At 43.9% G+C, this 13316-nt stretch overlaps 1 protein-coding gene across 2 annotated transcripts; it reads right to left on the reverse strand.

The window, feature by feature from the left end:
- Nucleotides 1-6849: 6849 nt before the first annotated feature.
- LOC103756199 (uncharacterized protein CXorf21) lies at nt 6850-9941 on the reverse strand. Of its 2 annotated transcripts, none has more exons than XM_018086453.1 (2): nt 9766-9941; nt 6850-8414 (listed from the first exon to the last, which is right to left on the reverse strand). In XM_018086453.1, the coding sequence occupies exon 2, from the start codon at nt 8359-8361 to the stop codon at nt 7432-7434; it is 930 nt and encodes a 309-aa protein (XP_017941942.1). In that variant the 5' UTR covers nt 8362-8414; nt 9766-9941; the 3' UTR covers nt 6850-7431. The 2 variants fall into 2 exon arrangements, with proteins under 2 accessions (XP_017941942.1, XP_008920470.2); XM_008922222.2 differs by having other exon boundaries at nt 6850-8408; nt 9766-9823.
- Between the last annotated feature and the right edge of the window lie 3375 nt (nt 9942-13316).

A 13316-nucleotide genomic window follows, 5' to 3' on the forward strand; every position in this document is an offset into this window, starting at 1 on the left:
AAGAGGAGGATAAATTTTGGAAGAGATACCCTCCAGGAGTGACCTCTTTCTACTTTATCGTGGTTAATTTGAATTCAGAGAATCACAGAATGGCTTGGGTGGGAAGGGACCTTAAAGCCCATTCAGTCCCACCCCTGCCATGGGCAGGGACACCTTCCACTAGCCCAGGTTGCTCCAAGCCCTGTTCAACCTGGCCTTAGACACTTCCAGGGATGGGGCAGCCACAGTTTCTCTGGGCAACCTGTGCCAGGGCCTCCCCACCCTCCCAGGGAAGAATCTCTTCCCAGTATCTCAGAAGGGATTACTCGTCACTCTAAAGGAGTGAGAACACAGTGCTCTTAACAGCAATTAAGAAGTAATTAAGACATTACTCAGCCAGAGTGAAGAGCAGCAGAAGCTCTGAGCCTGGGCTCACATCCCAAGCCATCACATTTCCTCTTTCTGCTGAAATATTTGGTGCTAAATTTAAAAGTTTGAGGACTTGTTCCATTTGGTGGCATGGAAAAAGTTCTGAGAACCTCCCACTCCCCTCCACCCCCAAACAATCTTTTTTTTTTGCTTGGGAAAAATGCAAGAAAATGAATATTCACCTACATTTACCTTAAGCCAAAAATTAAACCTTTGGATCTTGGAGGGAAAAAAACCCACAGAGGGGAGCTCAACAGGGCTCTGGAAAATGGTTTTGTGTGTAGAATCAATATTTGTTTGATAATGGAACCAGAAAAAACAACAGAGTTGGAACAGTACCTGAGGAAGGTCAGTAGAGAGGATAATATTAAAATATGCTCATTTTTCCCTTTTGCATCATTTTACCCTGAAGTTCTATCTAAATAACCTTGTTGATTCCCTTAAATCCTCATTTTTGCCCCTGTCCATTACACACATTAGCTATGAATAAACCAAAAGCCAAGGACAAAATCTTTTCCAAAAGTTCTGTGATAACAAAATACAAATGTTGTTCCTCTTGTAGTGGTTATTGACATTATTGAACCACTTTTTCATGTGAGCACCATTTGATCCAGTGTTTATGGACAGGCTTTCATTTTTTCCCTAATGTAATGCTCTTTGCCACATTTTAGGGTTCTGATCCCACATCTGTACTGACAGGCACCTGGTAGAATGAGGAAGACTGAAAGGAGAACAGAGTATTGGGTAATATGGGATCAGTGACCAAAATTCAGGCTGCTGCAATAAAAATGTTACATTTCTGCATCTTTTTCCCCCAGTGAACACTCATTCTTGACCACAGGCAGCCCCACAGGTAACACTGTGGATTATCCCTGTGGAAGCTCCTGGCTTTCCCTGGGAAACCATTCAGTGGGCCTTGCTGAACTCTATTAATTAGTTTAGAGATCCACCAGATGATGTTTGGGAGCACCCAGATGATGTTTCAGTGTCACCATATTTTTTTTTTCCTATTTTAGAAGTAAACCTTTTTTCCAGTTTACCCGAAAAGCCTCCACGCCCCTCAGCCCACTTCCCTTTCTGGGCAGGATCACAACCACAGCCATTCTGGGCAGCAGCAATGGAAAAACCCTGAAAATCCAAAGCTGCAACAGGGGGTTTTCTCAGCACCTCACAGGCCATGAAGACACCGAGAAGTAACTCTGTGCTGCAGTGAGGGGGGTGAACCCCCCAGAGCCCAGGCAGGATGGGGGTTTAATGTAACACCAGCGACTTCTCTCAAAAATCTGGGTTTAGTGAGAATTTGAACGAAATTACCCTGAGTAAATGCAACATCAATGAGAATAAATCAAAAGAATAAGGCTTTCTCTTTGCACACACTCCCTCCTCAGAGGAGCAAGCACTTCACGCCTCCTTCCAGTGATACCATGGATATTTAATCCATGGATTTCAGCTCAGTGTGGAGATCAGTCTCCACTTATGAGCTGCTCTCTGGACACCCACTCTGGTCCCACACACGCCCCTCTGGATGTCTGTGCTTTCCTTGAAGTCCTGTTGGATGCAGGCTTTGGTTTCTCCTTGTGGAATAAACATGAGCAGGTGGCCATTTCCTGGGGTGTATTTGTTATATAAGGATATTCAATAAATCTGCCCCAAAGGCCTTTCAGTGCCATGGCTTTGCCTGTGAGCAGTGACCTGTCCCTGATGTTTAATGGCTGGGCTGGAGCAGTGCCTGGGCAGCAAAGGAAAGGCAGCTCTGCCCGTTTCCATTCCAAGCACCACCAGCACAAGTGTCCACACGGAATATTTTACAGCCCAGTTTGCACCAACGTTGCATATGCAACAGGAACGTTTTCACTTTCTATTCCAAGAAAGTTTGGGGTTTTTTTTTATGATTCAACTAACAGAAAAGAGGAACAAAATTTGTTAATTTAAAATATCAAGCTGAGATTTTCAGGAAATTGCTTTGCAGACCTGTTCCCTGTTCCGTTACATTCACAGATTCATTCATTTGAAACAAAGCACTAATACAGTTTATGTACACAAAGCAAAAATGAGAGTCTGGATTCTCTCTCGCTCTTCTTTGTTAACTTTTGTTACCTCTCAAATTAGTCATTAATTATTGAAACACCAACTTTACACAGTTGAGCAACAGGCAGAGCAAGTGAATAAATGGTTCGTGTGCCTCACAAATTTGGCACTGGAAAGCAGAAGTGTGTGATCACAGATGGGAATGAGAACAAAAAATAGCAACACAGCAGATTAAGAAACTGAATTATTGCACAAAATTAGAAATTTTTTGAGGAAGATCAAGGATCCCTAAATAGTCAGTCAGAGCCCAGGCAAGCAAAGCCTTGGTGCTCCAACACAGGGATGAGAGGCAGGGAAACACTTCCAGGGATGGGGCAGCCACAGCTTCTCTGGGCAATCTGTGCTGGGGTCTCACCACCCTCACAGCCAAGAATTCCTTCCCTGTATCCCATCTAACCCTGCCCTCTGGCAGTGGGAAGCCATTCCCCTTTGTCCTGTCCTAAAGTCCCTCTCCAGCTCTCCTGGAGCCCCTTTAGGCCCTGGAAGGGGCTCTCAGGTGTCCCTGGAGCCTTCTCTTCTCCAGGTGAATCCCTCCAGATCTTTGAGCCTGCATCCATCCCAGAGTTAACATTCCCACTGAGAGTTCCACAGAGTCCAGAGCCCACATTTCCATGTCACACAACTAGGGCTGTGTTTAGGAAAAATGCTGTTAGCACTTCCCCTGGGGGAGGAGCAGCAGTGGTGAGACACGGGAACCCCCTGCAAGTCTCAGTCTTCTGGGGCTGGTTTTAAAGTCCCAGTTCCTCAGGCCCCCTGCAGTCACCCTTCCCCAAGGGAAGCTCCTCAACCCTTTGCTCACCTTCTCTGAGCACTTAAACATCAGCCAAAAAAAGCCCCAGGAAAAGTTGGTGAGATGCCAGATTGTTTCCAAGGAATTGCAATTTAAATATTGCAACAACAGCTACAAATGTTTTCCCTAAAGAGAGCCCCCAACAAGCATCCCAAGGAAAATAAAGCCCTGATGGACATACTTACACAGGATTCCTAACACATTCTGTGCAAGCTCCAGTAATTCAGCTCCAGAGACAAATTTGCTCCAGTTTGCTCCACAGCATCAAATATTCCTCCAGACTTTTTGCCTTCCCTCAAGTGAAAGGGAATATCCACAACCCCTATGTGGAACAGGAGGGAAGAAGGAAGGGGTTTGGCCCTCTTAGGATTCATAGGAGGCAGCCAGGATGTCACATGTGGGAGTGGGAGGGTTTGTTGCCACCTGGGCACTCATTTACCAAGCAACCACTGCCCCTCACAAGTGATTTATATTCCCAGCAGATTGACAGAGTTACCACAAATAAATTAAGGCAAAGGAAAAGCAGGAAGGGATTAAATTGTGAGGGTCTTCTCCTAAAGAGGAAGAAAATTAGGTTAATTACAATCAAACAGCTGAATTTTGGAAACCTTTATGTAAAGCAGGAGCAAAACAGAGAGGAAAAAATCAGTATTGCAATGTCATGTATAAACTTGAGGAGAGAGAGAAGGAACACTGCTAAAAAGTAGATTTCAGCCCATTAAAAGCAGCTCAGTATTTTAAATTTTGGGTGAAAAAATAAGCCACTCACACTTAGTTTCATGCCAAGTTGACAAGCAAATGGCATTTTCCTATTTAAAAGAGAAATGAATGAAAAATGCAGGTATTTAGTGTTTGAGATTTTTCTGATTATCTGATATTCCATTTTTTATAGTCCCAAAGGGAAGGGTTTGGTCTTCCAGGTTTTGAGTCCTTCTAGATTTTAACCTGCAGAATAGAAGAACATCAGCTGATGGAAACTGTTGTTCTGCAAACCTGGCATCCTTTTTGTGGGAATTAATCCTTCCTTCAAAAAAAAAAGGTGGATTTTGAGATTCAGTTGCAAAATGGTTGTAAAGCTCTGGAAATCCTGACCTGAAAGGTACTAAAGGAAACCACCACTAGATATCACCATTTGACTATTCAATAAATCTCAGAAAAATTGTTAATCTTGATCTGGAGTGTAAAAATCCCAATTATGCTCCAGGCAGATGAAGTCACCTCCTATAGGGGCTTAAATCCCACAACCTGGAGCAGGCTGGGAACAATATCCTGACTACAGGACTCAGTTAACTGGGGAGATTTAACTCAAGAGTCCAGTTTATTCCAAGGTCTGTGTCCCAGCACCTGGTGAATATTCCTCTGTGGGAACACAGAATGACAACTGGATATAAAGGTAAAAATTCCCTGCCAGCATTTCCCTTTCAATATCAGATTTTCTGGCACATGGATAAAAATCAGCACCAGGCAGAATCTGGCCTGTAAAATATGGCCCTGCTTTCCTTTGGAATGAAATCCAGCTGCTGCCCTTCAGAGGGCTGGAAAAGCACCTTTTCAGGGATTTTCTCTAAGGAGTTTTAGTTCACTGAGGCATTTTTCCTGCTAGTGAAAACAGGCACAGCTCTGGTGCAGCTGATGGAGTTTTACCAGAGCTAAACTCAGAATGGGGCTCAGCATCTTTCAAATATAAATAAATCCAAGGCATATAATGGATTGCAACATGTCAATTAAAATAAAATGTAAATAAAAATAGTATTTGAGTGAGTAATAAATGAATTAGTCTCATCTTTCCTGAAATGACCAGATTTTGCTCCTAAAATGTACTCTGCAGTGACATCTCAGATATCTTTCTTTCTGTGAGGAGAAGTTAATTTGGAGAAGTTAAATTTTGGATTAAACCAGAGTCACAAATGTTGGGTGGAAAGAGCACATGGATGATATTTTCCCATGGACAAAACTACATAAAATCAGTACAAAAATACAGTCTGTGGTGCTTTACATTAACCAAGTGCATTTATCTACACTTTCACTGCGCTGTGAAAACACGGATCATTGTGCTGAGCAGCCACATAAATTACTTAATTTTCCTCAAAACGCTGCTGTTGTGTTGTTTTCTTTTCATTCCAGCTAAAATTGTCCACATATTTGACAAAACTAATTAAAAAAACAAGCTCTGAACCCGACCCTGAGAAGGGATGGGATGGACAGAGCTTCCCAGTAACCTCAGGTTGTGCCAAACACTCATTTTTGATGTCCATGTTCTTCTCTGCTGCTCCATCTCTGCCACAGCAATGGAGCAGCAGATCCATCAGGGATTCTCCCAGTGAAACAGCTGATGATGATCTGTTGACTTGAACACCAAGGGCTGGCTCTGAGGGAACCAGCAGAGCAAAGTGGGGCTTCTCCAACACATTTCTCAGCCCTGGGAAGGACAGAAAACAACCACGGCCTGGGTGGGCCTCAGGATTAACCTCCAACTTTCTCATTTCCTGAGGAAGAACCTTGTGCAATTAATGTCTTTCCAGACTTTGGTTTGAACTATAAACAGATCCCAGGGGGAACCAAAGGCAGCTCAAATGCCAGGGAGCACTTTTTTCTCCAGTGAGCTGCAAACCCTTGGGTTACTGGTGCCCTTCGGAATGTTCTCACCCTCAGTTAATTTATTCTCTCTCCCAAGGAAAACTTAGGAGTTCTGCCCACCCTGGACTGCTCTGGAGTTTAATGAAGTCATCTGGCCTCTTTCTAAGGACTCCTGACTTGATTTGGAATGCTGAGAAGGGCATTCATGAGGCACATGTGGAATTAGGGCAAGCCATAGTGAAGCAAGTCATCCTTTTCCTTGTCATCCTCTTGGAAAACAAGGACTAGATATAGTATTAGAGTTAGTAGAAAATGGGAATTGTTGATCAGGCAATGATCAGTTAGGTCTTGGATGTGTATGAGTCTGATTTTATGGAATTATTTTCTCAGTGGGAATTGTCTTTGCCTGTCATTTTACTCACGAGAGAGAAGTTCTTACTTTTCCCTCAGGAGCAGCTTCTTCTCAATCCTGCCACCCAAACTCCAGCCATCCCTCTTTTCTTTCCTCCATCTGAAAATGCCCATCCTACCACAGTGATAACATGGCAAAGTCTGCCTCAGGGTGAAGGCTGTTTAAAAAATAACATGAAAAATTGGAAGTTGGGGTTTCAAGATGAGAGCAAGAGCAGGAATGAGATTTGAGAAGGCAGCTGAGGGAAATTAATTATTAAGGGTCCATATTCCTTTATTCTGCAAATTCCCATCCCTGTACAGACCAAAACAGGCCCAATTTTAACTCTAAGCCCCATCACACAGCTTCTATTACAGTAAATGCCAGTAATTAATAAGTTATATAATTTGAATTAGGAGCTTCAAGGTGAATCCCTTGTGAATTCAGATCTTCTCAATGTTCTTTCAAGCCTATTGGTATTTTCTTTCAGCTCAGAGATGATTTTAAGAAACTCCCAACAAATAAAGATGCTGGATTAAAACAAACAAACAAAACCACAGGCAAAAGAAACCAAAACACAACAAGAAAAAACGTTCTTTACTAGAAAAAAACTTCTGCAGGGCAGGTAACAGTCTATTTCATTTCTCATTTTACAATGGTGACACAATGATTCATTTCCATACTTACTGAGAAGTAAGAGAAAGGGAAGAAAATGGATTTGAAAGTAACAGGATTTCCATATCAAAATCTGCATTTAAATTTCCAAAGATGCAGGAACCTTGCACTACTTTTTCAGGAATGCTGCAGTCATTTTTGCTTGCTGATTTTGCCAAAAATTAAACAGTTTTATATGTTGATGAGGCACTTGAGGACATGGTGACCATGGTGGAGGTGCTGGGTTGATGGTTGGACTTGATCTTAGTGGTTGTTTCCAACCTTGATGAATTTATGATTCTATAGACACTATAAAAACATGACTAACTAGTATTTTAGAGAGAAATTAATTTCAAATTCTGTATTAGAAAAAAGAAACCAGTGCCTTTTACTTCCCCTACGGTTTAAGCCTTAAAACACTGATTTGAAAAAGTGTAGTGTGTAAATGTTCCCACTTCCCAAGCTCATCCCTGGAGTGAAATATTCGGACCCTAATGCCATCCATCCCTTCAGCCCAGCTCAGTCAGGATGGGAACTGCACCCTGCAGCTCCGTTTCACCCCCGCTGGGTTGGAGATCTGCAGGTTTGGGGTGCTGAACTCTGAGCTGTTCCTGTTGGGAGCGTTTCGCCCACTCAACAAAGCCAGCGAGTGCAGGAGGGCTCCTCTGGCCTTGGAGGCTTCTATGTTCTGCTCCTGGGAGATCTGGAAGCTTATCTGCTCCAGGCTGTTCCTCAGCCAGCTGCAAGTCAGGAGGTTTGTTACAGAGCCACACCTGGCCAGGCTTTCTTCAAAAAACTGCTTGTAGAGCTCTGCCACCTTGGTTTCCATGTACTTGTTGAGCGTGGAGTTGGAAAGAGGCTCCTCAGAGAGCACGATGCTCCCCTCTGCAGCTTCAGCTTCATGCCCAGACAGGGATGTCACACTGGGCTTTTTGGGATGCTCACAGGGAGGGGACTGGCCCAGGGGAATATCTATGGACAGCAGGACAGGGCCATCAGGAAGTTCATCACACACGTGGTCCAGGACACAGCCCGAGTCACACGTGTGTTCCCCCACATGGTCCCCCCCGATCTGCAGGTCGGGGTAGTTCTGGTAAATGCTATTGCATGGCCAGGATCTGTACAAATCCAGCTGGTATAGGCTTTGGCCTCTCCTGGGGATGTGCAAAGCTGGGGATACAGGTCCTTTAACCTGCATTTCCTGATCTTTTGCAGGTTCCCTTTCTCTGGATCCCCAGCCAGGGCTGCTCCCGGGGTCTGTTTTGCTGCTTCGAGCAGAGATCTCATCCCGCTTCTCACATCCATCAGCAAAGCCTTTGATTTTTGGGATGTCTACAAGTTTCTGTCTCCAGATTCCCTCTTTAGCCTTTTGGGATGCAGGGGATTTCTGAGGCTTATCTTGATGACAGCTTTCTTTATAGATGAGCCTCATTAAGATGCCTTCTGCCAACATGAGGACAAGTGGGAGTAACAGCCTGATCACCAGAGTTCCATGGAGCCCTGGGACTGAAAGACAGGCAGAGAATAACAATAATAATAACAACATATTTAATAAATATTGTGATTTTTCTCTTTATTTTTTCTCGAGAGTATTTATTTTTAGCAAACATGCTTTTCCTCTTTTCACTTCTTTACCATGCCCACAAAAATCATTCTGAAGATAAAGGGAAGGCATTAAAGGGCTTTTCATCTGTAACATCCATTCTGTTTCCAGGTCTCTCCTGCATCATGGCTACTTGAGACACTTAGTACTTACAAGCTGCAAAAATCAGCAAATTCATCTTACTTCTCTGTGTCACCATCATCAGTTGCAAATCAATGTTTTCCATTGAAAGACAACAATTTCTAAGAGCTAAAGAAGTGACACAGGAAGGATATAAAGAGCAAATTCAGATTTGGAGGTTGTTTCTGACTTGAGCCCTCCTGTGATGTACCAAGGAGCTTCAAAAGATGCTGAGAGGTCTGCAAGTATAATAAAAATGCACCCAAAATGCAGCTCACAGAGCTGCTGGACAGAGGTGTGTAGAGTCCCTCTTAGTGATGAATTTAAAAGACACAGTTAATTTGTCTTCCCCGACAGTGAAGTGATAAGTAGTGAAAAGTGTCTCAAAATAATCTACATTTAATGATTCCTCATCATTCCTTTTCAATTCACTTACTGTTAAAAATCAATGGGAACCTTCACTTTTAAAGTCAGATCTGAACTCACCAAGGAGAAGATCATCACCACTCCCCTTGTGGAGGGATGGGAAAGATGAACACAAGAAAATCATTCTATCCTTCAAATATCTTTTGAATCTCTGCATAATTCAAGTACATTCACACCCCCATAGTGTGCTCATGGTTTAAAATGGTGTTTTTTTCTTTTGGGGGGGTTGTTTTAGCTAGACTGGCACGAGTCCCTCCCTGGAGCTGAAGGGAACCCTGGAATTTTGAGGCCAAAGCAGACAGCAAAGGCAGCACACTTGGCTACATCAGCATCACTGGTTATCTACTGTATCATTTACATATGCAAAAAGCTGGACAACACATTCTGAAGCACTTCAGGCACTTAGGAAACCACTTTCCAAAAAGAGGAGAATACTTGGCAATTTAAATCTTGCTGAAGGTCACTGGAATTTGGAATGCTGTGTTCCTCATAGGATGTGTAACCAGGTCCTTACCCTGGTCTGTAAGACCTCGAGGTACCCAGCTCCTTCCCTGCTAATAAATTTTGGTTTATTGCTTTGAAAATGCTCATGTAGAGCTGAAATAGGGTAATTTTAACAAAACTGCTCTGTTTCAAATGAAATAAGTGGCTCCTGCCCTCTGGGCCAAAGCATAAGGGAAAAAGCAAGGCACAAAAAGCCCAACTTACCAAGCCCAGCGGGGTCTGAGGTGATTTCCCCGAGCCCAGAGCTGTCCCACTCCAGCTGCTGGGGGAGGACAGACTCTTACATACTCCTCCTTCATGCTCTCTGTGAGCAAAGAGCCTGACACACACATGATGTGCTTCCCCATTTTTTGTTCCTTGTAAAAACAGAAGCGATCCCAGCGGGAAAGGGCGCGGGGTTTGAACACGAAGGGAGGCCCAGCCTCAAAGAGGATGTTGGAAACTGGGCTGAGAGATTTCCGACCGCGGTGTGATGCCAGCGAGCTGGGACTGCCGTAATAGGGCACAGGGAGGGATCAGAGGGGCTGTGCTGGTCGAAAGTGGAACCAAATTCCAGCAGACGTGTCCACTGACACGTTGAGTTGAGCGTTGCTCCACCACCCAGCTGACTTACTGTGCTATTCACACCACTTCCCCTTCGGAGACACAGCTAAATTTAGACTCTTGTGACGTCCTGCTGGTGGGAAAGAATTTGACAACTTCATGTCATCAAGATTTTGATGAAATACGCCGTGTTTATAACACACAAATATGAGGATCTGTGAAAGCAACAGCCATGGGACAGCTGTGGACAATCATGTCTCTCTTGGACCAAACCCACTTTTTCTGGGCTCAAAAATTGCCGCTGGCTCAATGGTACGTCTGAGGCTCCTCCATGGGGGTTTTAGTGTGTCCTTTTCAAGCTGAAGCTGAGGTCAAGCACTGAGCCATCTCACTGCTCAGCACAACATCCAGTCCATACACAGTCTGCACAGTTTTCTGTTGATGCCTTTTCTAAATTTCCTTTTACTCAGAAGACAAAAACCCCCCAATAAATCAGAAGCTGAATCTCATCCAAGTACTAGACAAAAGATCCTAAAACTACACTGTTTAATGGCAAGGGCAAGACACAAATGTAGAATAAAACTGGAGTGTCAAGATAACCTTACAGCAGCTTATTGACTGCAACCCATCACACAACATGTTTTGGTATTAAAATAATGTTCATACTGGATGGTTGGGGATGAAAGGACCTCAAAGATCATCCAGTCCCACTCCCTGCCATGGGCAGGGACACCTTCCACTAGACCAGGCTGCTCCAAGCCCCGTCCAGCTTGGACACTTCCAGGGATCCAGGGGCAGCCACAGCTTCTCTGGACAACCTGTACCAGGGCCTCACCACCCTCCCAGCCAAGAATTCCTTCCCAATATTCCGCCTAACCTTGCCCTCTGCCAGTGGGAAGCCATGTTGTGCCTTAGAAATTAATTAATGGAAGGTCTGAAGAAACTCTGGCCATTTAGGTCTAAGGGAGTCTCTAAAATTACTCTTCTTCCTTCCTTTTCACCTCTATTTCAAAAAAGACCCCACTTTTTGTGGAGGCAGAATTACAGCTATTTTTATTCTCACTGAATTTACATAAGAGCCATTTCCCATTTAAAAGCCATTTAAAATTACTTCATATTTAATCATTTTACATTACTAATTTCTGCACAGAAGCTATGGTTGGGACTTCAGCAGAGCCACTGCTCAGAATCCTGGGGGGCAGGAACCAGGGTGGTTCAAATTCCAAGTAGTTTAAAACCTTGCTGAGCTTGTAATGAGTGCCAGCTGCAGCTGGAATTTTTGTGCAGCTGTTTCAACAAAACACAAAAGTAACAGAGACAAAGAAACCAAGTCAGATAACTCACCTTGTGTGATTAAAACCAAATTACCTCCCATTCCAGTTGCAGTGTCAGCAACCTGGTCTAGTGAAGGTGTCCCTGCCATGGCAGGGGGTAGAATGAGATGGGCTTTAAAGGTCCCTTCCAACTCAAAGTATTCTGAGATTCAGGGGTTAAATGCACCAATATCCAAGGAAATCAATGCATTTCTATCAATTCCATCAAAAAGAAATGCCCTTTTATTGACAAAAAAATAAAATCAGAACCAAAGTTATTTCAGAAGCTGAGCACAGTTGGGAGAAACAGCAAGGCAAGGATGTTACAATACAGAGGTAAAAAAACTACTACAGCGTTCATCAGCTGTGGAATATATGAAAAAGACATATATATATACAGACGCCCAAGATAAATACTACAGCATGGTATGTTACCACACTTATATTACACAACATGTAAGCAAAGTCCTGTTTTTCAGCACAGCCTGTGTATTTTACATGCATAAAAACATGAAATAGACATTGAGTGTTTTAATTGTTTTTTGTTTGTTTGTTTTTTCCAAGCACAGCTGCCCCAAGTCCTTTAGTTTGGATTTAAACTGCCAGCACTTCCCCTGGGCAGCCCAGCCGAGCCCTCCAGCACCCTCCGCAGAGCAGCCCCTGCCCGCCCTCAGGTGAGCTCAGCCCCGCGCTGCTGACACAGGGCAGAGCTTTATTAAGAGAAAACCGCCCATTTTCCCCACACGGCAGCGAGCAGAGGGCACGGGGAGGGTCCGGGGTGCACAGGCGGCGGCTGCAATGGAGACCTCCGGAAGCGCCACTAACCCTCACGTAACACCACCCTCAAGCAGCGCGGCTCCCGAGGCTTAAGTACCTGGGGGGGCGGGAACTCGCGCGCTGACGGACGGCGGCCTCCCCCAATGGGAAGGGGGACAGGCCTGGCACGGCCGCTGCAGTGGCTGTCGTGGCCGCAGCAACCGCGCGCGGCGGCGGCGCTGAGGGGCCGCGGGCGCCATTGCGGCCCCTCCCGGCGGGGCCGGGCAGGACCTGGAGCGCAGGGATTGCACGGATTAAACTCATGGATTCCAGGGATGCTCCCGGTTGTAAAACGTGTGCCTGATAACTTCGGGTTGTACAAACACAAAATAACCTGCCCTGCGTGCTGGGGAAAGGGTTCAGAACAGAACTGGGAGTTCTAGTGCTGCTCACGTTGTATTAATGATGTGCCGGTTTCCTTTTATTTAGGGATTTTGAAACACCAAGCGACTTAAAATGAAGACATCGCCAAGTTCCTGATGATATCTTCAATAAGCCCACTTCTGAGAGAAGGAATCACCATAAAGAAATATTATATGTTGCTATATTGTGTGTGTATATATATTATATATGATTAACATATATAAGAAATCACTATATATTGCTATATTGTGAGTATATTATATATATAATTAACATATATAAGGAATTAATATATATTGCTAGTACAGTATATACACGACCAATTTTGATACGTCATGAATACAACACACTAAATAAATGTATTTTGTACTAAACACCTGGATTTTGGATACTCAGTACTCACAGCAGCACTGTGCTCACCTCTTGTAGTAACACAGCAATTTCTACTTCATCACTTGGACTTTCAGAATCCTTTTGCACTTCCAAAAGTTTACCCATTCAGTCCAAATTTTTAACGATAAACTTCAAAATTTTCATAGCGAACTTTTCAATCTAAAACATTTTACCAAGATCATGTAATATGGATAAATCACAGAGTACTTCTGCAGGAAAAAAAAAACAATAAAAGATATGATTTATTTGTGGAGTGGATTATTATGTGTAGGTACAGAGTAGGCAGAACACAAACCCTTCCATGAAATGGGTACAACATGAGCTGAG

This window comes from Manacus vitellinus, unplaced genomic scaffold (genome assembly GCF_001715985.3).
Source record: "Manacus vitellinus isolate BGI_N305 unplaced genomic scaffold, ASM171598v3 scaffold_95_pilon, whole genome shotgun sequence".
NCBI classification, from domain to species: domain Eukaryota; kingdom Metazoa; phylum Chordata; class Aves; order Passeriformes; family Pipridae; genus Manacus; species Manacus vitellinus.